The sequence below is a fragment of the Marmota monax genome, unplaced genomic scaffold (genome assembly GCF_021218885.2).
Source record: "Marmota monax isolate L192 unplaced genomic scaffold, Marmota_monax_Labrador192_F-V1.1 WCK01_AAM20220418_F8-fsc00020, whole genome shotgun sequence".
Lineage (NCBI taxonomy): Eukaryota > Metazoa > Chordata > Mammalia > Rodentia > Sciuridae > Marmota > Marmota monax.
Window position 1 is genome coordinate 10,797,170 of NW_026692912.1, and position 25,830 is coordinate 10,822,999.

The following is a 25,830-nucleotide window of genomic DNA, read 5'->3' on the forward strand; positions in this document are numbered from 1 at the left end:
TGAAATCCCACCATTATGTAGAATAATAATGCACCAATAAATAATATGGGGGAAAAAAGGTATTTGGGAAAGAGGCCATGACCTCCCAAAATTATCAAGTTCCTTTTTCTCCACATCCTTTTCATCATTTATTATTGTTTATACTCTTGATGATTGCCCTTCTAACTGATAGGAGGTAAAATTTCAGTGTAGTTTTGATTTGCATTTCCTTAATTGCTAATAATGTTGAACATTTTTTCATATATTTGTTGGGCATTTATACATCTTTTTAATTCAATTGAATTTATTTATTTTTGGTACTTGGGATTGAACCAGGGTGCTCAATCACTGAGCCACATCCCCAGGCATTTCTATATATATATTTTTTAAAAGACAGGGTCTCTAGGGCTGGGGATGTGGTTCAAGCAGTAGCGCACTTGCCTGGCATGTGCGGGGCGCTGGGTTCGATCCTCAACACCACATAAAAATAAAAAATAAAGACATTGTGTCCACCTAAAACTAAAAAAGTAAATATTAAAAAAAAGAGACAGGGTCTCACTAAGTTGCTTAGAGCCTCACTAAGTCCCTAAGGTTGGCTTTGAACTAGTGATCCTCCCGCCTCAGCCTCTAGATCCCTGGGATTACAGGTGTGCACCATTGCACCCAGCTGATTTGTACTTCTTTTGAGAAGTGTCTGTTTAATTCATTTAATTCATTTGTCCATTTATTAATTGGGTTTCCTGGGGTTTTTTTGATGTTTTTTGTTCTTTATATATTCTAGATATTAATGTTCTGTCAAAAAAGTAAGCTAGCAAAGATATTCTCACATTCTGGAGGTTCTCTCTTCACGTTCTTAATTGCTTCCTTTTCTATGCAGAAACTTTTCAACTTGATGCTGTCCCATTTATTAATTCTCAGCATTATTTCCCAAGTCAAAATGCCTCCTTTACACTGCCCTGTCCATTCTTTACCTCTCTAGTCACATGCATTTACACTCTCGAAGGCTGAGTCAGTACACTATTGAACTTGGGATTTTAGTACATGGCAATCAATACTTACCTTCAGTCTCTACAAGGTCAGTATTGCTATATTTGCCTTGGAGATGAACAAACACAGCTGGAGGGAGATGCCAGTCTTCTTGGAGGTCACTTGGTCAGCAAGGGGCAGAGTTGAGATTCTGTACAAGCCCTAGGCTCCTTTCATAGTGCTCCTGTGTCACCCTGCCTGATTGTCCCATCTTGAAGTGATTCCCATAAGTCTCAACCAATCTCTCTTCCTGCTCCTGCCATCATGTAATGCCAAATGAAAGTTCTATAATCAATTCACATTAATAAATAATCACTTGTGCCATGAGAATCCAGCTTCCCCAGAATGATAAACAACAGTGTTCACTGTGCATCCCCCACAAGCTCTTGGCATAGTATTTGCACGCTATAGATATTTGAAATTCTAGTGCCAAAACATCATACCTTTTGTTCATACCTTTGAGTTACTGGGCAAGTCATTTCATTATTCTTAAATTCTTCTCCCCAAGTCTATCAAAATGGAAAAACAACATCTCCCCATAAAATTCATCTAAGATTCGATATAAAAACAGATGTAAAATGTCTAGTACAATGTCTAAAATGTCAAGTCCAGTAAAAGAAGATAAAATACAATGATCATAGGAACATCAGCACTTGAAGAAACACACTGATTATCTAAGGTTTCCAAACCTCTGCAACATATTCATGGAGTGAAAAGTATTTCTAGGATGAAATAGGGAACAAATAAACATGCTTATTAGCCCTTATAACAAACAGTTCTTAATTTACTCAGTTAACTGGTTTCTCAATGCATAGGCATTGAGTCTTATCTGTAAAATTAATAATGATGATGCTGATAATAATATCCAGCATCTGCATAACATTCTGCAGATTTAGAGTATGTTCTTTTAGTGACAGGGGAATGGAAAGAGAGAAGCCAAAAATAAAGATGCAGATGTGGAGTCTGCATCAAGTCAAGTCATGAGGAAGAGCCCTGGCCCTGGCCCACTGGGGTCGTTTCCAACTCGGCAAATCCTTTGGTTCCACCATCTCGCTCCTCTCTAGTCTCACCTTGTCTTACCCACCCTCCTCATCATAGTCAATCTGATCTCTCAAAAATGCAAATGGAACCAGACTCCGTGGCAATCCCAGTGGCTGGGGAGGCTGAGACAGGAGGATTGCAAGTTCAAAGCCAGCCTCAGAGAGAGTGAGGTGCTAAGCAACCCAGTGAGACCCTGGTCTCTAAATAAAATACCAAATAGCTCAGTGGTTCAGTGCCCCTTCCCAGTACCAAAAAAAAAAAAAAAAAAGCAAATGAAGTCTTTCATCACTCCAAAGTGGCCATCCACTGTCTAATGCTTGTACAGAGCCCATGGCCTGCAAGAAAGATCCTTCTAACCTGGTGGGTAACAGCTTTCTCATCACTTGCACCTATCCCTCCCTTTGGGAGCCACACCCAGGCAAACCTGGCTTCTCACCCTCTTATCCCTTAGGTCTCCCAGCCCGTCTCCTCTAGCTAAAGGCTCCATGTCCTTCAGATCTCCAGTCAGCTTTCTGCTACTTAGAAAAGTTTCTTGATGTCCCTCTGGACTCGGGGGTCCCTCTGTTGAAGGACCTAAATAGCAACACCTAAGTCTCCCTGATGACAAGGGCTTACTGCCCAGTATCTGCTCCAGCCTGGGAACTCCTCCAGAATCACAAACACAGCCATGGCTAGGAACCCAGCAAGGGGCCAGGAACCTAGGATCACCTTTGACTTCTTCCCTCCCTGGGCTGCAGTTTCCTCAAAGGTGAACTGACAACAGCCAATCCACCTGGCACCTCAGGCTTTGTACACATCAACAACGTAGCAGTGGTTTTGAATCCCCACTCACTGCCCACATAGTAGTGATATATATTTTTTTAATTTAAATATATAAAGATGACATAAAAAGACAAAACCAAACTAGGCCAAAACACAACTAGAAATTTTGAAGGATAAGACTAACTGAGAAAAAATATCATCTGGACAATAAAAAAATCCCCAAATCCTTGTCACAAAAAATATACTATTTATATCTGTCTCTATCTTGGTCATCATTCTGTCTGTTTATCTGACATTCTATCTGTCTATCTATCTATCTATCTGGTATTAATCACACTAAAATACTTTTCCTCCAATCATCTTTCCTTAATTGCTAAATTCTTGTGCATTTAAGAAGAAATAAAATCCATATAATTCTAAGCCACGTACAATCAAATCACTCAGACATTATTTAGCAATTACATTTGAATGGCCAGGACATTCTGCAGTGATCTGAATAGATTCCCTAACACTTCTTCTCTTACTGTAACCACTTTTCCTGAACATAATGCCATGCTAAGAAATAAGGAGTAAAATAAAAACGCTGAAAATATTGTGAGTGAATGAATTCATCAACTGAGAAATGACATTCTAGGAATTTGATACATTGACTGGAAACACTTCTGTTTCTTGAACCCAAGAGTTGAGTGATCAAGAAAACCAATTGTGAATCGGAAAAAGATCATCCACACAATAAATATTAAGCACCTTTTATATACACCAAAGATACTGACCTGATTTTTAATGACATTATATTCTAGAAACTAGGGAGAGAGAATACCTAATAATGCCCCCCACTGAGTAACACAATTTATGACTCATAAATTGAATCTAAGTTGCAGTTTAAACAACAATGCTTAAAGAATGACAGGCATCTTTTTCAGTAGGGGAAGGTAATGGGCTCTAAGAGATTCGCAATGTTTCTGCTGAAAAAAAGAAGATCAGTCTGGTACCTGACTCAGGCTTTAGCCTAAGAGCTATGTTTTATAGGCACAAGGAGGGTAAGAACTGATCTATATCTTAGAAAGATTATCTAGGTGGCCTGGAGGAGAAAGGGCATTGTAACAGGATGGCCACTAATGGTGGACATTGATGAGTCAGCTTCTTGCGGACTCAGTTTCTTCATCTCTGAAGGGTCACAGGCTTCCAGTGTTACAGTCCTTGGGAAGAGCTAAGAGGGCAGTGGGAGGAGCTCTGAGGATGATGGGCAGTGCTGAGGCAGGGGGAAAGAGCGAAGAGGATAGGGAGGGGCTAAGTAGACAATGAGGTGTTGGAAAGGCTAAGAAAATGGTGAGTACGGTAACACTTCCCAACTGAACATCAAATTACTGAGAACAGAATTCACTGTATTATTCTCTTCACTTCACAAGGAAACATATAACGTGATAGACACACTGTGGTCACAGTCCCTTGAGGGCAACTTGATGCAATATGGAAGTCCTTGACTCATACCAGTCGGAGTCCTATGTTTTAAGAAAAATGCTTTGTGCAGAACAGTTGTGGATAATCCTTAATGATTTCTAGGTACTCATGCCCCAAAATTCATCCTTGGATCTCAAGTTAGGAATTCCATGTCTGGTAGAAGCATCCAGTCCTAAAAGCAATAGCACCTTTCTCACTTGCTGGACTGAAAATGATATTAAAAATAAGCAATGATGGCAGAATGTGATGGACATTATTAACCAAAGTACATGTATGAAGACATGAATTGGTGTGAATATACTTTGCATACAACCAGAGATATGAAAAAAATGTGCTCTATATGTATAATACGAATTGTAATGCATTCCGCTGTCCTATATAAATAAAAAAAATTAATTAAGAAAATAAGCACGTTCTATTTCTACCCAGCAGAACAAAGGTTGCATGAAGCAATGCTAATGTAATGTACTATAATACTTTTAATTCTCTCCTACTCTATTGCTCTCTCTTTTATTTTATTGCAATTTGTGTTTTCATGATTTTAAATGTGGGCTATGACTCATGAATTAAATCTAAGTTGCAGTTTAAACAACGATGTTTAAAGAATGACAGGCATCTTTTTCAGTTTTGCCTGTTCGCTGGTTAATTACTACTGTGATCTTGGACAGTGCACATACTCCCTAAGCCTCAATTTCCTCTGCTGTAAGATGGGGACAATTATGCCTCCTTGGAGAGTTGAAGGAATTAAGGCAATACCTTGGGAAATCTCAACAGAGTGCTTGGCACAGAATAGGTGTTCAATAAACAGTAGTGATTATAAATAGAGGCTGCTAATGGGGGAATTAGAGCAGAGTTAAATATTTCTAGCCTGAGGGAAAATAAAAAGGAAGAAGGGAAAAAAAATTCTCATTCATTTTCTACCCAGGGGGTCTTTCTGTCTTCCAAATGTAGCTGTTTGCTGTGGGGATGGGAACTTGGTCCAAATGCTTCTGTTTGCTGTGACAGGATTTATAAATAAGTAAAATGCTTTATCAAACATTTATGGTTGTGTGTGAGAATCAGAAAAAAAAAATTAAAAAAAAGAAAGAAAGGCATGTGGGCTGGGGGTTTATTTATAGTGTCTCCCTGTTTTTCCCTCTTCAGCCACAATTTCACAGCTTATCTTTCATTTGCTTATGATGTTCTTGGATAAACTTTACTTCCAAGCAGAGGGTATTAATTATTAAAACACAGACCAGGAAAAAAAAAAAAACAACAACAACCCACGCTGTTCCCCCAAACAATGACAGGATGATGTAGCAGAAGGAAGCTACCAGAAAGAAGAGCTGAGAATTGCCAACACATGCTTTCAAACAGAGCCCAGCCTTGGCAAAACCCACGTTAACAAACATTTCCATGGGTGCCTACGAGGTGCAGCCTAGAAGCTGTGCCTGACATGGTGCAGGGCAAGAACCAGTCCACAGCTTCTAATTCCTCTCCTAGTGGAGGGAGGGAGCCCCCAGCACAAGGAGGGAGGAGTCACGTAAACAGCAAACCCTAGGACAGAGTTGCCTCTAAACAAAGTTGTCCTTTGTAGGAGTTAACTTGGCCTGAGGAAGGAGAGCAGCGTTGACATCAGGCTGTCTTGGGTTTGATCCTCTGCTCCAGTGCGTCCTGGCTGTGGGATCTTGAGCATGTCCCTCATCTCATTTTTGACACAGGTGTAATAATGGTCTCCTGGCAAAGGTTACTGTGGGCATTAACTATCAAAGTTCATGTGAAATGCTACACATATCGTCATTAAGTTGTAAGTACTTAATAGTAAGAAGACAGGGTGTGCCACACAGTAAGGGCTAAATAAATCTCTGGCTTTGTTTCCTTTGCTACAGAGTTTTAATTGGATTACAATTGTACCCACCTTTGAACCCCTCCAACTACACTGTGTCTGTGTATCACTGACATTTTCTCTTCTCTCTTAAGTGTGCCCTCCTCATGTGACCCCTGCCTTGGTCTGCCTCCAAATTGATCTATTATTTACTCATTTATTAACTTTGATCCATCACCTGCTATGTGACAATCCTGGTGCAGGCCGTGGGATTCAGTGAAGGAGGGGGACATATTCCCTACCTGCATGAAGCTTTCCTTCTCATGAGAGAAAGATGAGACTAAGCCTATCAATAAAGTCTCATGTCAGATGCTAAAGAATAAACAAGAAGAATAAAGCAAAGAGGAGAAACAAAAAATTCTGGGGGAGGTGGGTATTACTTAAAACAGGGAGGTGAGCAGGCCTTATGGAAGAAGTAACACCCATGCAGAGAACAGAACAGGTCACTAAGCAACAGATGGGTATTGAAGGGAAGAGTGTCTCAATAGAGAAGCAGCCAGCACAATGCTCTAAGACAGGAACATGCTTACTCAGCCCATCTCTGACTTTGACCTTCAGGAAAGAAGGAGGAAGCAAGGTGACTTGACCTGGCAAAACAGCCTTGCTTTTCCCACACACTAATGCGAGCATCAAGTCCCTTGCCAAGTGACATGTGCCCAGTATCCACACTGGATTGTGCAAACGCGTTTACCAAGAGACAGAAGCCCAGCTGTGTGCTCTGCCCCTGCTCCATATGAAGAGGGAGTATTGCTCTGGGCTGGGCTTGAAGGGATCAGGGGTCGCACCATCAGCGCCAACTATATCACCCTGAGCTCCTGAGCTTTATAAGGATGAGAGCATCATTCATGAGCATAGACTTTGAAATAATTTCTGATGACTTTTATTATTTTGCAGGAGGAATCTGAACTAAAAAAGGAAAGAACCGGGGCATCAGCCTCCTCGGCCCAATTAACTAAAATGACCATGAGTATGTAATATCTGATAAAGAGCAAGCCAGAAGGTTTGTGTTGTGTCATGTCCAGAACAGCAGTTCCAAGAAAGCCTGCCTGCCTGGGCCCTCACCTAACTGTGTGACTTGCTTAAACTCTCTGTGCATGGATTTCATTTATAAAACGGGAATAATAAGAGTACTTATCTCCAAGAGTAGGTACCAGGGAAAAATGTGTTAACTTGAGTAAATCTTTAACCCAGAGCCTAGCTCGTAATAAACTTTCATAAACATTAGCATTTGGGAAACTGAATTATATATGTATTGAAAAATTGGTATCATTGAACGCTACACAGCAATAGAATAAATTATCAGTACCTGCAATAACACAGAGTTTTGCAGATAACATGCAGATTGAAAAGAAGCCAGACAAAAAGAGAGCACATCTCTATGATCTGCATAGACAAAAATCAGGAAATACCAGCAGATGGTAAGGGAAGCCAGGGGAATGCTTGCCACTGGGGGGTGGATATTGACCAGAAAGGTACAGAAAGGAAACTTCAGAGTTTTATTGCAGGGCTGCCCGGTAGAACTCTCTGCAACAATGACATTGTCCATATTCTGGGCTGTGGGATTCCCCAGACTCTATACAATACGATAGGCATATGTGGCTGTTGGGTCCTTTAAATATGTCTGGTGTAACCAAGGAACTTAGCTTTTAAGCTTAAATAATTTTAATTAGTTTAAATAGCCACACTTGGCTCATGGACACTGTATTGGGAGGCACAGGTATCTCAGTCTAGAGGGTGGTTTCATAATATATATATATTATACACTTAAAAGTAGTTCAATTAATATGAAATTTATATAACTTCACAATATACAGGGCTACCTTTCAAAAGTTAGCTAGGATCAGCTTCCTTATATCAAAGAAAACATTCAGCATTTGCTTTTTTGGGGAGATTGGCTAACTTCACTTAGCATTATCTTCTCTGACTCCATCCATTTATCTGCAAATGCCATGATTTTATTCTATTTTATTGCTGAGTAATATTCCATTGTGTATATATGCCTTATATTTTTTTCATCCATTCATCTATTGAAGGGCATCTAGGTTGGTTCCACAGTTTAGCTATTGTGAATTGTGCTGTTATAAACATTGATGTGGCTGTGTCCCTGTAGTATGCTATTTTTAAGTCCTTTGGGTATAGACCAAGGAGAGGGATAGCTGGGTCAAATGGTGGTTCCATTCCCAATTTTCAAAGAAACCTCCACACATATTGGCTGGGAGGAATAGATGAACTCTAGATAGGACAGAGGAGTGGAAGGGGAAGGGAGTGGATATGGGGTAATTAATGATGGTGGAATGTGATGATCATTATTATCCAAAGTACATGTATGAAGACACGAATTGGTATAAATATACTTTGTATATAACCAGAGATATGAAAAATTGTGCTCTAATGTGTAATAAGGATTCTGCTGTCATAATATATATATAAAGTTAGCTAGGAGTATTAATTTACTTGCATTACCTCATATGTTCCTCATGAATTTGGGATAATGTAGGGAGAAGCATCTCTACAGTCTCCATAACTGTGACTCCACTACAGCTCAGAGAGGAGGGCATGATTTGCAAGTGACCACCTAGTGGGAATGACAGTGGGTGGTGAATCCATTCAGGTTCTTCTCCAGAGTGCAAAGAAGGCAATGAAAAATGACCAGCTGAGATAATGTCATTCAGCAATTCAATCACTGGAAACATCTTTTGAGAACCTGCTAAGTGACAGGTGCTGTTTCGGGTTTTTGAATGGACCAGTGGACACAGGGAAGGCTCTGCCTTCCATGGAACTTGCACTGAGAATCTTTGCTCATTTCATTCTCTGGCCACGTCTTCAGAATCCCTGATATGAAGTGACTTGACCACGTGACAGATGGGTGAAAGCAGATTCAATTATGCATCTTCAGTTATCTATGAGTGATCAGACAGTCTAGGCTCAAATCCAGTTTATCCTCTGAACCACCAGTCCACCTGCTCTTCTAGCCATAACTCTGTCTTTTATAAGGTAAGAGAAGGGATGAAAGAAGCTATCCTGGAAAAAAGTAACTAAAAGAACAGCAAGCAGGATTATCAGCAATAAAGATTCTCCCTACATAATGGTAAAGGACTGATTGCCCACAATAAATAGCAACCCCATACCTCCTTCACATAGCAGATCAAAAAACAAAAACTGTAAAAATAAATGAAATCAATCATTCTAGATTCTGAATGGAAGATTTTAGTACAACTGTCTTAGAAACAACAATAGTAATCACAAAAAACCAAAGGGGGGAAAATCTAGATAAAGAAATTAGGTCAATAAAATTAACAGATAGTGTCTAATGGCTATACATGAACTCTTTTGTCCAATAATTACAAAGCACATGATATTTCTCAAGCACACAGTAACCATTTACAAAAATAGCCATGCCCCAGGCTATAAATCAAGCGAAACAAATAACAGAGAATTTAATAGTATCACATCATATTCTCTGACAAAATACAATAAAATTAGTGTCAGTAATAAAAAGCTTTTTAAAAGTATGCATAGAGGTATGCATAGAAATGTTAACAAAAATGCCTGAAGTAAACACTTGTTCAGAGAAAAATATAAAGACATTTGAAAATTATTTTGAATTAAATAGCAATACATACACCACATAGCACAACTTGACATCTAAAGATAAAGCAAGACTTATAAGAAAGTTATAACACTTAATGTATGTGTTGGTAAGAAAGAAAGAAAGATTAAAAATTAATACATTAGGGATTTAATTGAAGAAGTTCAAAAAGGAATGACAGACTTATACTAATACAGGAAGAAAAAATATTTAAGATTTAATGATAAAAAAGAAATAATAAAGAGTATCAACAAATCAGGAACTAATTTTAAAAATACTAGTAAAATAAACACAACACTAAGAAGATTAAGAGATGAACCGCTGTCCCCAATCCATTAAACCCATAACTGAAAGTAGAAGAGAATAGGATCTAATATGTGTTTTGGTATGCCTGTATTTGTAAACACACACGTAGGCAAGCATACAAATATGCTCACAGGTACTCATCACACACACACACACACACAATATCTGCTACCTATTAAAATAAATAACATTAAACACACAAAATATTATTTCCAAAAATATAACGGCTTTGACAAAAATCAGTGATTCTTAAGAAAAGTAATCAATACTAAAATTGACTTATGAAGAAATAGATAAATGAAATAGCCATATAAACAACTAAATTGGCAGCCAAAAATTACTACATAAGAACAGACAAACAAAAAATATCAAGTCCAGAGAGATTTAAGCAAAATTTCTAACAAACTTTGTTAGAGAGCCCCTATTTCACAAAACAGTTACACATACATATTGTTATAAATAATAGCATGTTAACCTAAGAGGGACAGCTGTATGAATCCCATGTTTAAGGAAGCTAAGGGTCGTGTTGATATTGAGATTTGATACAGATGCTAGAAAGTATAAGGATCATTTACTGAAGAATAGATGCTATAATGATAAGCTTCACAGTCAGGTTAAAAGAGAAAAAACACCATCTCACATGATACAGAAAGAGAATTTAATAAAATTTAATCCTTGATCTTAGCTTTTTTTCTATTTTAAATTTTGATGTTTATTAGTAAGAATATTTTAGTGGATGTTTACTTAGACTTACATTGTAAAAATATCAGTATTAATTTTCTCTCATATTTCCCTATAAGATAAATTCCACATGTGTATAATTTTATCAGAATGGACTCTACTATCATTTACAACTAAAAAAAATCCAACAAAATAAATACATAAGTAAAATAGTTTTTAAATGTAAACACCATAGGGACAGAATAAAAATTTTTTTGCTAGCAAAAGTTTATTAACTTTTAATATTTGGTAATCTACCAAAAAACCTACATAAATGCTGTACATAATAACAGAATTTTAGAAGTATCCCCTTTAAAATAAGATACAAGAAAACAATATGCTCTGTCATGATTCTAATTCAACACTGAAGGGAAAACCCAGCATCTATGTGCCTTAGGACAAGATAATTCACATGCAAGCTGTACAGATTTGATAAATGATAGAGAAACATCACATGAATTTTTTCACATGAAAATTAAGGAAAATATAGAGTGGCAAAAAAAATAATATTTTCTAGGTCTGATTCAAGATCAATGAAAAACAAGTATTTGTACACACAAGAAACCAACAATTAAGAAATGTAATAAATGTGGAAAGATGAGATTTGTGATTATAACTGAAGTGGCAATGCTCCGAGGAATTAGATGTAATAAAAGCACAGTGATATGTGCATAAATAAAATATTAAAATTCTACTCAGACATAAAAGAAGGCCTAAATAAGGAAATGTATTATTTCACGGATGAGAAATCTGTGTTTTGTGAATTCTGCAAATTAATCGGTAAATTCAATGTAATGACAATCTCAACCACAGCAAGGCTGTAAGAATTTACCATAAAATTCACATAGAAGACTAAATAAAGAAGACTAGCCAAGATATTTAAATAAAAAGAACAATGACAATTTCTACCCTGTATGATACCAACACATTATAAAAATATAATAGTTAATTAAAAGCAGCATATCAGTAGAATAGAAATCAATAAATAGACAAGTGGAAAGAAGGCAAGAACTCAGAAACTGACTTTTGCATGCACCTAGATTATGGCACTATAAATTGGTGGAGTGTCGATGAATCCTACATAGTGGACTGGAACAGGTAGCTATCCATGAGAGAAAATAAGGACAATTAAATCTTCATGACACCATCCACACACAAATTCCATGATTGAAGACCCAAATGTGACAATCGACTGCTTAAGAATTTAAAAGGAAATACGAGAACATCATTAACACATTAGGATAGTGAAGGTTTCTTCAGTCATCCACAAAAATCATAAATTAGAAGTGAAAAAATAGAATTTTGTAGCATTAAAATGAAAATATTCAAAATTGGGAAATGATTCTCTTCATGAAATTATAATGTAAGTTGTGGATTGGAAGAAGATATTTTCAATTGACAAAGACCTATTTATTTTTTTAAATAATCATTATCAATATTTATAAAGAATCTTTACCAATTAAAAAACAAATAAGGAAAATAACCCATCAAAAAATATGTGCAAAAGATATAATCAGAAAAAGAAAATGTAATATAAGAAAAGATGTTTAACCTCATTAGTAATCACTGACATGCAAATTAAATCAGCATTAAAGTTAAAATTTCATGTGCTACAGATTGGCAAAATATAAATTGTCTGATGTGTGTTGTCAAGGATTTGAAAAAGTGAGAGCTTTTATAGCATGCTGGTAAGAATGATAAGATATAAAACTTAAAATCACAGAACGATTCTAGATATAATCATGGCTACAAAGTAAAATTAAAAACATTCAAACAGCACATGACACCAGCCTTAATGTAGTAAGGAATAAAATTGGTCAAGTTCAAAGCCAGCCTCAGCAACTTAAGGAAGCCCTAAGCAACTTAGTGAGACCCCAACTCAAAATAAAATATTAAAAAGGGCTGGGGATGTGGCTCAGTGGTTAAGTACCCCTGGGTACAATCCCCAGTACCAAAAAAAAAAAAAAATAGTGACAATGATTAAATACATAAGTTAACATTTTATATGTAAAAAGAGCTGATGTATACCATAAAATAGTTACATCTGATCCAATTTGGGTACTATGTAAGAGTATGGAAGTATAGTATATTACTTATTTTATTGCATGGTTACAGCAATTCATAATTCAAACTAAAACAAATTTTACAAGGATTTTTTTTTAAGGATATGATTGAAGAGAAAGAACAATAGATACAAGGATGTGAAGACAAAATCATAGAAAAGATCAGCACTCAGAGTGAACATCTATAAACTTCATGCCCTTCCTAGCTCTTCAGCTCCCAATTACACTCTGAGCATCCCAGCACATTGCCCAAAGAGAGAAATCTGGTTATTAAAGCCAGAGGGCCAAAATTTTTAAATAACCACCTGGCCAGAGAACATAGCAGTCCTGATGCTGGTTCCTGAAGACAATGTTCCTCCTTTTGTACTCCTTGTGAGGTATTCAATAATGTCCTCAGCCATGTCATCTAAGAAATTAAAGTGAATTGCAGCAGGTCCAATGATTAAAAACAACAACAACAACAACACCAACAACAACAACAAAAAAAAACAGTACCTATGTGGGCCAAAGCACTGTACCAAGCAGTCTATGTGTTTGTAACTTACAACTAACCTTTGGGTGTTATTATCCCATTTCATGGATAAGAAGTTCAGGGAACAAGAGTCAGATACCTTGTACCAACCCGACAGCTATGAAAAGAGAAATCTGAAAGAATAGGCAATCTGGCTGTCCACTACCCTGCATTTTTAATGTCACCCTAGCAAAGCCAGTTGCACAAAGGTAGCTTCATGAGCTCCAAGGCAAGAGATCTAGATAAGCAGCCATCTGATGATGGTCTGAGTTTTTCAGCAATTACAATCTTGGAAGAGCTAATCCAGGGCTCATCACTCTTGCTTACAGTTGGACACTTAGATTTTTGACAAAGCTATGGATCCTCTTCCCAAGAAACTGAAGATATCCAACATTTTTAAAAATGTTTTCAGGCAGAAACTCAAACATAAGACCAACATTAAAAAAAAAAAAAATCCTGCTCTAGAGAGCAGTGAACCAATTGCACTTTGTCAGTTACTGGTCCTCAGATCTGCATTTTCACCCCCGGGCTTCCTTCATCTGGGAGGCTGCAAATGACAAGTCAGAGAGAACACAACTACCACTCGATATGTGTTGTCATAATTCCTGTCACCATCAATGCAACCACCTCCTGCTCTCCCAATTCCATGGTGTCCTCTGAATCCTCTAAGATCCTCAAGCAGCACCTTTCAGAACAGACCTCTGGACTTACCACGCCGATGCTCCACACCCTCCAATGTCTTCAAACCACTCCTGGAGCAAAACTCCAGCTCCTCAGGGTCACCTCAAAGGCTCTCTGTGATCCCACCATCTCCAGTCTCATCATCTAAAATTTTTTCTTTTTCAAACTCAACTCCATCCCCATGTCCCTTGCTGTTGGGACCTGCCTCAAAGCCATGGCAGGTATGGACTCTAAAAGAGCAATGCCAAATGCCAAATTCCTTCCTCTCTCTCTCTCTCTTTAACTTCCCATGTCCTTTCCTCCATCACAGCACATGCATTCAAGTTTCTATAAAGGATTCCTTTGATGAATGTCCAGTGCTCCTAGAAGAATAGATGCTCTATGAGGACAAGGACTTGTCTATTTTGAGGATCGCTCTGTCTCTACATCTGGAATGTGCCTGACAGGGAATAGGTACTCAAGAGTCTGTCAGTGAACCAAACAAAAAGAGGAAGGGCAAAGGGAAGTTAGTTGGTCTTATGACACTGACCCCTAGACACTGCTGTAGACAGGCCTGTGTGCTCAAACTTGACAGCCACCAAGCGCTTAGCCACAAGAGAAGACATGTCTCCAACATGAAGGGCCAGCATAGACCAAAACCAGCAGCAATTTTCCCAACACCTCCCACTAACTGGCAGGCAGAGGAGGGACCAGCATGACCTGCAAGGCACAAAATCAAGGAGGCAATGTGCTGAGGTCACTGCTGGCAGGGTAGAATGGGGGTTCGGGGCTTGTCCAGCCTGGCACTAGCACCCTCACTCCCCAGATCTACTTAGCAAGGACACAGAAAAGGAGCAGGTTGGGGGTCGAAGCACCAGGCCACACTGGCTCCCAGCATACTTAAGGCAGAGGGTTGGACCCCTTTGGCTTCACAGAGCAGCCACAACCTGGGGATATGACACAGGGTTGCAGCCAGGGTGCTTCTGAGCCCACCACCCACAGACAAGGCTGTGTCGGCACGAGGCTGACCACTCAGGATTTGGACCAGGCTGCCTCCAGCCTCTCCTATCCCCTTCTTCCTTTTCTTTTCCTCCTTTGTTTTCAAACAGGATAGAGGAGGGAGACCCGTCCTTAGAGTGGTAACACAATGACTTATATGTGCACAGTCCCTTACTGTCTTCCTTGTACACAATAAACTCATTGCTTATGTATTCAACCAATACGGATTGAGGACGTATGTGTGAAGAGACCTAAAATTCCAGGTCTCATGGAGCTTAGGCTCTTCTTCGGGAGGGATAAGATTATGTGTGTATACAACATAGGTATATAAATCATATGTAAATACATATGCTATGTCTCTGTATGTACATATTGTATATAAAATCCATACAAATTATATATACACGTGTGTGTGTGTGTATGACCCAATTCATTGTCATTTCTGTGTCCCACATGGTAGAACAGTCTCCAAGAGGTAAAATGAATCACTTTGGGTGAGCTACTGTCCTTAACAGTAAACTTATCATTTATAATAATAGGAAAAGGATCACCATTATTCTCTTCGGGTCCTAAAAGGAAACCCCTCTTCTTCCACTTCTCAGTGGTTTCCCCATCTTGCATTTCTCTCTGGTCTTGAATCCCCCCATACTGCCCTCAGTATAGGCAAGTGCAACATGGGGACATCAGGGCACCCTGACTCTGCCTACAGCCATCCAAGGGACAGAGGCACAGTTCTTCTGCCTCTCTCTCTCTCCCCCCACTCTCTCCTTCCTTCTTTTCCTTCCTTCCTTCCTTCTCTCTTTTTCCTTCTTTCCCCTCCCTCCTTCCCCACTCTTTCTTTCTGCCTCCTGCTTTGCAGTGCTGGGAACAAACCCAGGGATTTGCGCCTGCTAAGCAGCACTCTGCCTCTGAGCCACACCCCCAGCCCTTTCTCCCTCACTCTGCTGTGTGCTTTTCATGGATTCCCAGGTTTCCCTTCGTGCCCCACTGCAGATCTGCCATTGACCTGTAGGTCTGTTGAAAAATCTGTGTTTGGGAACTTGTCTTATCCCTTGCCTTTGTTTTGCCATCTCTTTCCCTTAGACATTCCCTTCTTTACCCTCCAGTTTAAGGATATAGGATGGCAGACCTGGATTTTCCCTCAGAAAACACCAGGTCTTGTTAGCACTGGGGAAACTGAGGTCCAGGTCAGAGTGCCTAATTCAACTGGCAGATCTGCAGCGGAGCTTTCAATAAAACCCAGGGAGGTCCACGCCCTGATCAATACTGAGGTGCCCTCTCCTGGAACACACTCCCTCCGCTGTTCTCACCTGGATCCCAGCAGTGAGTGGTCTTCAACGGATCTTTTGCTCCTTGTCCTAATTCTAATCTAAGGTTAAGCTGCCAACTTAATGACCTTTCTGGGAAGAAAAATAACTGAGTGTGGGCTGGGGTTATAGCTCAGTTGGTAGAGTACTTGCCTTGCATGCACAAGGTCCTGGGTTCAATCCCTAGCTCTAATAATAATAATAAAAGAGTGTGGCACTATTTAGTTAACATTTTCAGTGGCTCCCCAGTGCCTTCTTGATGAAGGATCCAGTCTTCCTCTCCAGTCTGCCATTACTGTACATGTCCCCTGTTTCAGTCACTCTCAACTTCTCTTAGTTCCTAGAATGTGCCAGTTTGTCTCTGTTGCCTCAGAGCCTTTGCATATCCCCTCTTCCAGCCCCTGGGGGAAATGATGAACTTCTCATCTTCAGAACTCAGCTCTCACATCACTTTCAATGGGAAGTCTTCCCTGCCATTCTTGGCACATTCCAGTGCCATTTCCTGTGTGCTCCTGGGACACCTGTTTCTATCTTTATTCTAGCACCCTCATGGCAACAGTGTATCGATTGCTTACTATGCACTAACCTTGTTCTAACCTCTTACATGGAACATCTTATTTAACATTCACAGTAATTGATAAGCTGAGCGTGCTCTTATAACTGTTTCAGAGATGGGGAAACTAAGGCCCCAAGTAGCCACTTTGCCCCAGATCAGAGCTGGTAAATGTCAGAGCTGAGAGTCTACTTTGCCCACACTATCAAACCCTTGTTCTGTGGCTGTGACTGCACATTTACCTGACGCTGATACACAGCCACACACTTGTCTAGGGTACAAATCCCCCCAGAGCCCTGTACTTACAGCCGGGACCTGGTTCACGGAGCGGTCACTTTGTAATTTACCATCCAATAAATGAGACCCTCCTGTTCTTTGCTTTGTTCCCCACAGCATGCTGCAGAGCAGCTGGGTCAGTAGCTAGGAGACAGGCATAGACTCTGGAGTCAGATACAAGTCCCTGTCCTCCCTCTGCCACATCTTCGTTTTTGAAACAGTTGATCTCTCTGAGGTCCTATTTGTCCTGGTCTGTAAAATGGGGCTTAGGATGACACCACCATAGCATTAAAGAAAGGAATCCATGAAAAGTGCACAGCGGAGTTTCTGAGCCCAGAGCGCAGGCTCTCAGTGTTTGCCATGAAGGCCATTACCCTTCTGCCTGTTCCTTCTCTTGCCAGTCCCTCCCTCTCCCTGCTCACCTTAATCAAGAGGAATTCCCTCTGCAAGACTCACCTGGGGTCTGTGGAGACTGAGAGGGGAGCACAACTGAGCTGGCCCACTGAGCCCAGAGCCCTCCTTCCCCCTCCAGGTTGCCACCTTCCAGCTGTGAAATGGAGTCCCTGCTTGGCTGGGCCCCAGAGCTGTCAGGGGGCTGCCAATTTCACAGTTCACAAGGCTGCTGTTCCCCCCTGATTAATGGGGTGCCAGCAGCCATGGGTAGGGCCGTGACACCAGTCACATGGGGCTCTCTCCCCTTTGCCCATACTTCCCAAGGAAGGGAGAGCAAGCCAGCCTCATGCATATTTATGTCAGGAGAGAAATGATTTTATACCGCATGCCTTCCAAAAAAATAAATAAGATTTCACCCAGGTCCTGTGCCTTTCCCTCAGTGAACTCAGCATGCTTCAGGGAAAACACACACACGCACAGAATAATGAGAAACTGAAAACACTTAAATACCATTGATCTGAGCAGGGCATCCTCACACCAAGAGTGACCCAAGAGAAACAGGCAATATTAAACCCTGGAGCTTGGACAGGGTTGTTTTGAAATCAATCCAGTTCTAACCTGCAACCCCTCAGGGATTAGAACAGATGGGTCCAAATGCAGCTGGGCACTTGAGGCCTGCCCCATCCAACCTTCTAAGTCACTGCTTTGGTTGATGCCAACCCAGTACTGGACCATGGGGTGTGATTCATCCCTTAGAACACAATTGTTATTTCTTCACTGCAAAAGCAACTGGAGTCACCCATTATGGCATCCTCTCTACTGGGGCTAGAAGAAAAGTCTTCATCTCAGGTAGACTGAGCTCTTCAGCTCACTTGACATAATCTCTGCAAAATGACTTCAGCTTTCTGTGCTTCAGCATTTCCACCTTTATGAAACAACCCTCTGGCCCAGGCTCCTGTGTGTTTGAGCCCCACAGGGTTATCAAATGGGCTGAGCATATCTTTGCAAAAGTCACTTCTTTTTGTTCCTCACCTTCTGCTTTGGCTGGATATTGTGTGTCTTTCTGACTCCACCTTAAACCTTCCTCCTTCAGAAAGGCCTCCTTGAGTGCTCCAGTAGAGGCCAAGTAACCCCCTGAGAAGTCAGTATGATTCTCTCCCAGCTGCTCTGTATGAATGACCTTAGTAACTGTGTGCTGCCTTGGTTCTGGCCTCCAGTCTCAGGCCCGATGCCCCCCATCAGAGGTTAACGTCTCCCAGAGCAAGTGGCAGGCCAGCCATTACCGCTGCTCTGTCTCAGCATTTGGTCAATGAGTGAATGAATGAACAAACTGATGAGTAGTTGTGAGAATTAAATAAAGCAGCATACAAAGCGCCTAATCTATTTGCAGAGGACTCTCAGCACACTAAAATAAGTAACATTAATTGAGCCTTTTCTTGGTAATAAGTACTCTTCAAAGCATTGTGACATGTATTAACTCATTTGTCTTCAACAGCTTGGGAATGCACCCTCTTATTTTCCCCATCTAGAGATGAGGACAGTGAGAGATGGGACGGAGACAGGGATGTTTATTAACTTGCTTACACTTGGGATAGTGAGCACCAGTAAATTTCAGGAGTGGACTGGGGCAGCCTGGGTTCAGAGCCCACATTCCTAACTAAGGCCCTACAGAGGGACCTTATTCCATCACTTTGCCTGCCCGCTTAATCTTTCATGGACTTAATTTTCCTCCTTGAAGCCTCCCGCCAACATGCAGTCTTTCTGATTCACCAGCCCCACCCATTTGCTTATGAAAACCCACACCCCCCTTTCCCCAAACTCATGAATGGACAATTGGGTTACAAAGCTGAGCACTTGCTATCGGAAGATTCTGTGCCACCCTCTGGCTCCATTAAAGAGGGAGGCATCTTCACCTCTGAGGATGTGAGGAGACAGTATAGAAACTGCTTTCTCCTCCAAGGTCTTGCTGGGAGACTCCCAGACCTCTGGCCTAACCCTGGCACTCAAGAGCAGCCTTCTTTCTTAGATTTCGTCTTCTTCCTGAGACCCATAAGTCAAGAGCCTGCAGAGGGTGAGGCAGCAGGAAGGAGAAGGGCAGTTTGGGTCACAGGCAGGCTGAAGGCAGAGCTCACTGGAGTGAGTGCCCTCTCTGCATACCACTGCTTTGTCTTCCTGAAAGAGAGCCCAGGGTACAGCAGGCCTTTACTGCCAAGGACACAGCTGGAGCTTCAGGGAGCCAAAGCAGGCAGCCTGTCTGGCTGGCTGGGCGAGGCCGCTTCCTGGGGTGATGAACAGCGCCAATCAGGCGTACTTAACATAATTATAATGAAGTGGATGCATCTGGTCTCTGAAGGCTTCATTCACCAGGGAAATCAGGAGGAAGTGATATCTCTCTCTGCCAACCTCCTTAGGACACTTATAGGAATAGTCCTGGAGCCAGGAGGCTATGGACATGGGCTGGAGACTGCCCTCTGCCACTTCCTAGCTGGCTCGGAATACTCATTACTGAAGCCCCTTCACCCCTCGACATCCTTTCTGTACAAGGAAGTGTGAGTAGATAAGGGTTTACATGAGAGAAAGTCTTCCTCTCTTCTTCCCTGGGTTTCCTAATAACCTGTCCCGCATACACACACCATTAGCCATGCCTGCAAGGCACATGGTACTGACTTTTGGCTCAGCTTCCATTGATCTCAATCCACGGGCAGATCAACAGTCCCAGGATTCTGGTAAAAGAGAAGGAAACTGAAGAGTGTAGGTTCAGACCTGCAAGGGTCCAAGCTGCTCACTATACAGGTGGGAAGGCATCTTTATGGCCCAGGAAAGGGATATGATTTCTGCAAGATTATTGATATTTATGGAGTGTGGCCCCTGCACCAGACTATTTGTATATTATTGCATTTAATCCTGAAAACACCTGGAGACTCTGACTATATTATTAAGCCAGTTTTACAGATGAAAAATCTAAGACTAACAGGTTAGTTAACTATCCAAACTCAAGGCACTATGCAGGACAGTGTTCACACCCACATCTGCCCCAGTCCACACCCATCATCCTACTCCTGACCATTCCTAGAAAGTCATACCATTAGGACTGTGCTTTGGTTTATAAACTAGTGGGCCTTTAAACATGTTGGTAAGCTGAAAGTTGGTGAAATTCCCCTCTCTTTTTATATGCGCTAGTGGAGTGCTAGATATTGAATGGAATCCTGTGGTGAATGCTTTTGTAAAATAAAGAGGCATTTAGGAAAAGAATCTGCCATTCTCTGATTTATCTCTTTGCTAAACTGAGCCTTTCAGGAACCAGATTGTTTTGAAGCAAGGCACAGTGGCCCTGCTCTGAGCAGATGGACTCCTCACTGTTCTGGACAGGACAGGATGCTTTGAGGGTCTGTCACACCCACAGCCACCTGCTTTAGTAAAAAGGAGATGCAGGTGCCTCATAATCCAGAGGGTTCCTTGAAGGGTGCCCCAAGACTCCTCCATCCAGGAAAAGCTCAGGGGATCTTGGCCAATGTCTGAGCCGAGGTGGCTGCTTCAGATTAGCATGTGGGTGATGATATGTGAGGAACTTCCCATTAGGACAGTCAATATTAAATGACAAATTCTCTCATGGTGTGTTTGAATAGGAGACCTAAGAAAAGACTCAGACAGGCAGAGCTTGTCTCCAGAGGAAAGGAGATGAGCCAAGTGCAGAAGCTGTGAAGAAGCCAAGGACTCACCCAGGTGAGGAGGCAAAGAGAGATTCTTTTCAGACAGATTTGAAAGAAGCACAGAGAAAAAGAGACACATGCTAAATTCAGTAGAGCTACTTGAGACAGAAACAATGTGTCAATTCTTGTTTGATCTGAGCAAAGGCTTGTTCTCCATGAGGCCTGAGATTGTTTTGTGATCAGGCGTGGTCCCACAGTTCTCCCACACACAGTAGGGCTAACACAGTGTCAGTAAAATGTCAGCACTTCAAGGTCATGCAGACCTGCGTGTGAGTCCTGCTTCTGACAGGTGTGTAATCCTGGGCGAGTTATCTACACTCCTTCTGCTCTGGTGTCCTCATCTGAAAAAGGAGGTAATAAGGGGTACCTACTCTGTCAGGATTTTTTTTTTCTTTCTTTCTTAAGGATTTAGGGTGTCAGTATTTACTAAGTGCTGATCTCAGAGCTTGGTCCATACAGAGGAACTAATATTACTCCAGTTGCAACTAAAAATAAACCTCCATTAGCTGAACTAAGTAACCAATTCTTTGAATCCTAAAAAAGCTGAATTAAGACACTTCAGGCCAGTCATTCATTGATTCACTTACTCATTCAATTTGTCTACTCACTCAATTATTTACTTGTTGTCTATTCTGTGCCAGGGAATGTTCTAAACAAGAAGCATAACATTGAGCAAAATAGATAGAATCCCTAAGGAGAGACAGATGACAGACACACATTTGTGGATAACGGGTCAAATTGTTGCAAAGACTAAGAAGGAAAAGAAAGAAGGGTTATGGAGAAGAGAGAGAGCAGTGTGTGTGTGTGTGTGTGTGTGTGTGTGTGTGTGTGTCAGAGAGAGAGAGGAGGGAAGAGATGCACACAGTACACACATTCTGGAAACAAATTCCTATAGATAATGGGAAGATGATAACAAAGTGACAGTGCAGAGTAGCTGCCATCTATGCTGTGATATGCTGCAGTCTACCAAAAGCTTCACCTCCGTAGTTGTTTGATATTTCCACATTCTTGTGAAACTGACATCTTCATTTTACTATTGTGATATTCTCACCCCCGCCATCTGCAGTGCTGCCCAGGGAAGAAGCTGCCTCTCTCTCCACTTCTGTGTCCTGTCTGCGAGGTTGACCCAAACAGTGTGGTCCTGGCCACATTACCCAGATGCTATGGTCTTTAGAGTGCATTCCACACATGAGGAAGCATGTGTGTTTAAGGTTCTATAGTTTTAAAGTGCGGAGAAGAAAAGGCACTCAATAAAGGCCTGCCTTGGAAATGTCAAGGAGCGACAATCTACGGGCTGCCCCTGTAAGAGCACCCACAGTTTTTCAGTTACATAGGAGCAAGTACCTGGGGTGGCGGGGTTATCTACTAGCATGTAGGATGGTGGCCTCTCCAGCCATGTTGGGAGTGCAGAACTGCACCTGCCTAAGTGAGAAGCAGTAGGTGCCCTCTACCCCAGAGCCACAGAGCTGGCCCTCCAGGATCACCCGGCTTTCAAAAGACCAGCATCTTTTCCTGCCCTGCTCCAGAGACAGTGGGGCAGAAGGGCCTGTCCACCCTATATCCTGACTTCTCAGAGAGGAGACTTCCACCTTTTGAGCAATGCCTTACAGGAGGAGAATAGCACAAGAGGGTCCCAGGCCATAAAGAAGGGAAAGAATGGCAGTGATACATCCAGGGAAGAGGGTGAGCAGACCTAGTTATAGAGAGCTGCTGCCCATCTGCCTCTTCTCTAGCAAGCAAACTAATCCCTTCTAGTCAGGGTGATATTCATTCATTCACTCACTCATCCATTCATTCACTCATTCATCCATTTTAAATATATTTAATAGTCTCCTACAACCTGTCAGGATCAAGGCCCAGGATAGGAATAGAAAAAAGCACCCATTTAGGAGAACTACCGTTGAAATGTTAAGGTGACATGGCCTAGAAAGTTAGAAAAGTCTGTGTTAGAGCCACCACGACCTCTGTCCCCCACACATCCAGGTTAACTTACTGTGTCACTTTAGATAAATATGTCCCTCTCTCTGGGCCTCAAAGCTCTTTCCTCAAATATCCAAACACACAATGAACACTTTAGAAAAGAAAGAAAATAGGAAGGAAGGAAGGGAGGGAGGGAGGGAGGGAGGGAGGGAGGGAGGGAAGACGGACAGTCCATAAGAGCTTCCCCTTAATGATTCAAAGCACTGTGTCATTTTATATACCTGATCTCCTTAAATTGCAAGACAGTCCAGCAGGAAAAAAAAAACATGCGTTTTGGAGGAGAGGAGACAGTCTCACAGGCATTCGGATCTTGCTCCAGTTTCCACGTGTTGTGCATTGGACAGGTGAACCTGGACTTGCTGACTACTTTCTCCTCTGCTGCCAAATTTCTCAAAGGTCTCTGGGCCTCTGATCTGCCAGAGACAGTTTCTGTCTAGCTAGAAACACAAAAACCGAGGAGTTGGAGAGAAGGGGGAGTACAGTCCTTTCCTGCTGCCACTAGAGTGTTTCTGCCCTTGTGCCAATGGGGAGTGGCAAGGTCCTCCTGTCCAGCAGGGCCTAGATCTCCTAAGCCCTCCCACTCCTGCATGCCAACGTGGAAGGCGCTCTACTGCTTCCCACTGCTCAGACCCAGCAGCCTTAAGGGCCATCTCAATTTCTCCCTGCTCTGAGACAAGTCCAGAGTTCAAGAGCTCTCAGGGGTCAGTTACGAAAGGGGACCTGTAGGTGCTCAGGATAAACCGGAGAGAGCAGCCCTTCCAAGGGAGGTGTCCCCACTCAGCTCCTGCCCATGCTGAAAGACACAGAAAGAAGCTTGGGGTTCCTGGATCTTCCAGTCATCAAGTAGAGGAGAAATGCAGATTTTGATGTGAGATTTTGTGATTTATAAATATTGACAACTTAATTCAAATGTTTAAAATATGTCCCACGTGCAAACAAACCAACCCTAACTAGATCCAAAGGCTGAATTCTACCCATGAGAATCCAGGGTGAAACCTCTATTCTCTAGTCTCTTCATTCTGGTCTCTCCCTTCCTGATACCAAGTCCATATTTAAATCCTTCCTTCTCATTTTGGCCCAAGTTTCTTACCGTGTTTGTAAGAAATCAATCAATTCTACCAACAGTCTTCACTCACTAAAAGTGAAAGTCAATGCCCTAGCCTCCCAGGCTCTATTAGTCCTTCTTTCCAATGTCCTATGACCTAATTTATTTTAGTGCTCTCTCCCTGATGCTGCTGCTTCCCAGTCTTAAATGCTCAATACAATGATACCACAGTGCCTTTGCCCTTGCTATCTCTCTGTCTCTAGTTTACTTCTTCTGAACCATATTCCATGGTTCAGTCCTCAAATGCCCTGCTCATCAGTATGACTTATTTTTGCAGACCCTCGGTCCTTTTTTGTTTAATTTATCCCACTTTATAATAATCATCATTGAATATTGTATATTATTTCAACCTTGTTCATTTCTTTATAGTCTTTCTGCATTAGAAAGGTTGCACTACAGAAACAGATATGCATGTATTTTCTATTTGTGCTAAATAGTTCCCAAATGCTTTATCATCGGTGTGCTAAATAGTTTCCAACACACAGTAGGTGCTTTACTGCTGTGTGTGGATTTAATGAATGAAGAAGTGTTTTCTTATTGAACAAGTGTGTATGGAGACACACTTGAAAAAGCAGGCTGAGCTAAATACATATCAAGAACTTTAAAACATTCAGACCATTTGACACCATAATTCCACTCCTGGGAATATACCCTGAGGATATAATACAGGATAGTGAAAAACAAATTTAAACCCAAAAACGTTTTTTGCTGTTGAATACAAAATAGCGAAGAAAAAAAATGGGCATCAATAAATAAAATATGAGGCAGTCATAAGACAGAATCTTAAACATATTGAAGTACTTATAATATTAAATCAAAAAGCATGATAAAAACCAATTAACAGGTAAGAGAAAAGATGGGAAAATAATAAAAAGTTACTATGGTTGATAGGCATTCTGGGAAAAAATGTTAATGCTTTTCTTTATTTTTAAGTTTCCCACAGTGAGCATATGTAACTTGTATATTTAGAAAATATTAGGAAAAATCAGGACTGACCAGAATTGTGGGTGATGGTGTTCATCCACTGCATTCCCAAGGTGGGGAGGCAGGTGCTCCCTGGGAGGAACCCTGAGGAGGAGCTGCCCTGGATTCTGACAGTCAGCCTCCCTGGGTGGTTCCCAGCCCTTTGAGGGGAGGCCAAGTCAGGTACAAAGTCCCCTGACTGCTGGGAAATTGCTCCAGCTCTGATCAATCAGGGAACATTCTCTTCAGCCTCTGGCATTTATCAAACCTCCTTCACCCTCATCTGTCACTGTGCGGTGGGGCTGCCTTGCTGGGCACAGTCTAATCAGGTCAGCATGCCCCGAGGGTCCCCAGAGATAAAGAGGAGGGGGGCTCAGAGGGAGCAGGGAGAAAAGGGAGCTGGGATGAAGGGAAGAGGGTCCCCAAGGAGGAGGAGGGAAGAGCAAATGTTCAGAGAACACCCGTTTGTTTTGCTATCGTGGCAATTAATGCTGGGAAGTGACATTTTAAGGGGCTCTGGTGACAGCTTTGGTGACATTCCTGTTTGTGATTCCATGACAAA

General features: G+C 41.5%; 1 protein-coding gene across 5 annotated transcripts in view; it reads right to left on the bottom strand.

Annotated features, from left to right (window-relative positions):
* Astn2 (astrotactin 2) overlaps nt 1-25,830 on the bottom strand; it is an 848,095-nt gene that overhangs the window by 624,886 nt on the left and 197,379 nt on the right. Inside the window, exon 1 of one of the 5 annotated variants that reach the window (XM_058581647.1) lies at nt 23,422-23,686. The exons of the other annotated variants lie outside the window; for them this stretch is intronic. Coding sequence (XP_058437630.1) covers nt 23,422-23,503 — 82 coding nt within the window. The 5' untranslated portion in view covers nt 23,504-23,686. Of the gene's footprint in view, nt 1-23,421; nt 23,687-25,830 lie in introns of those variants that run through there. 5 annotated transcript variants of the gene reach the window in all.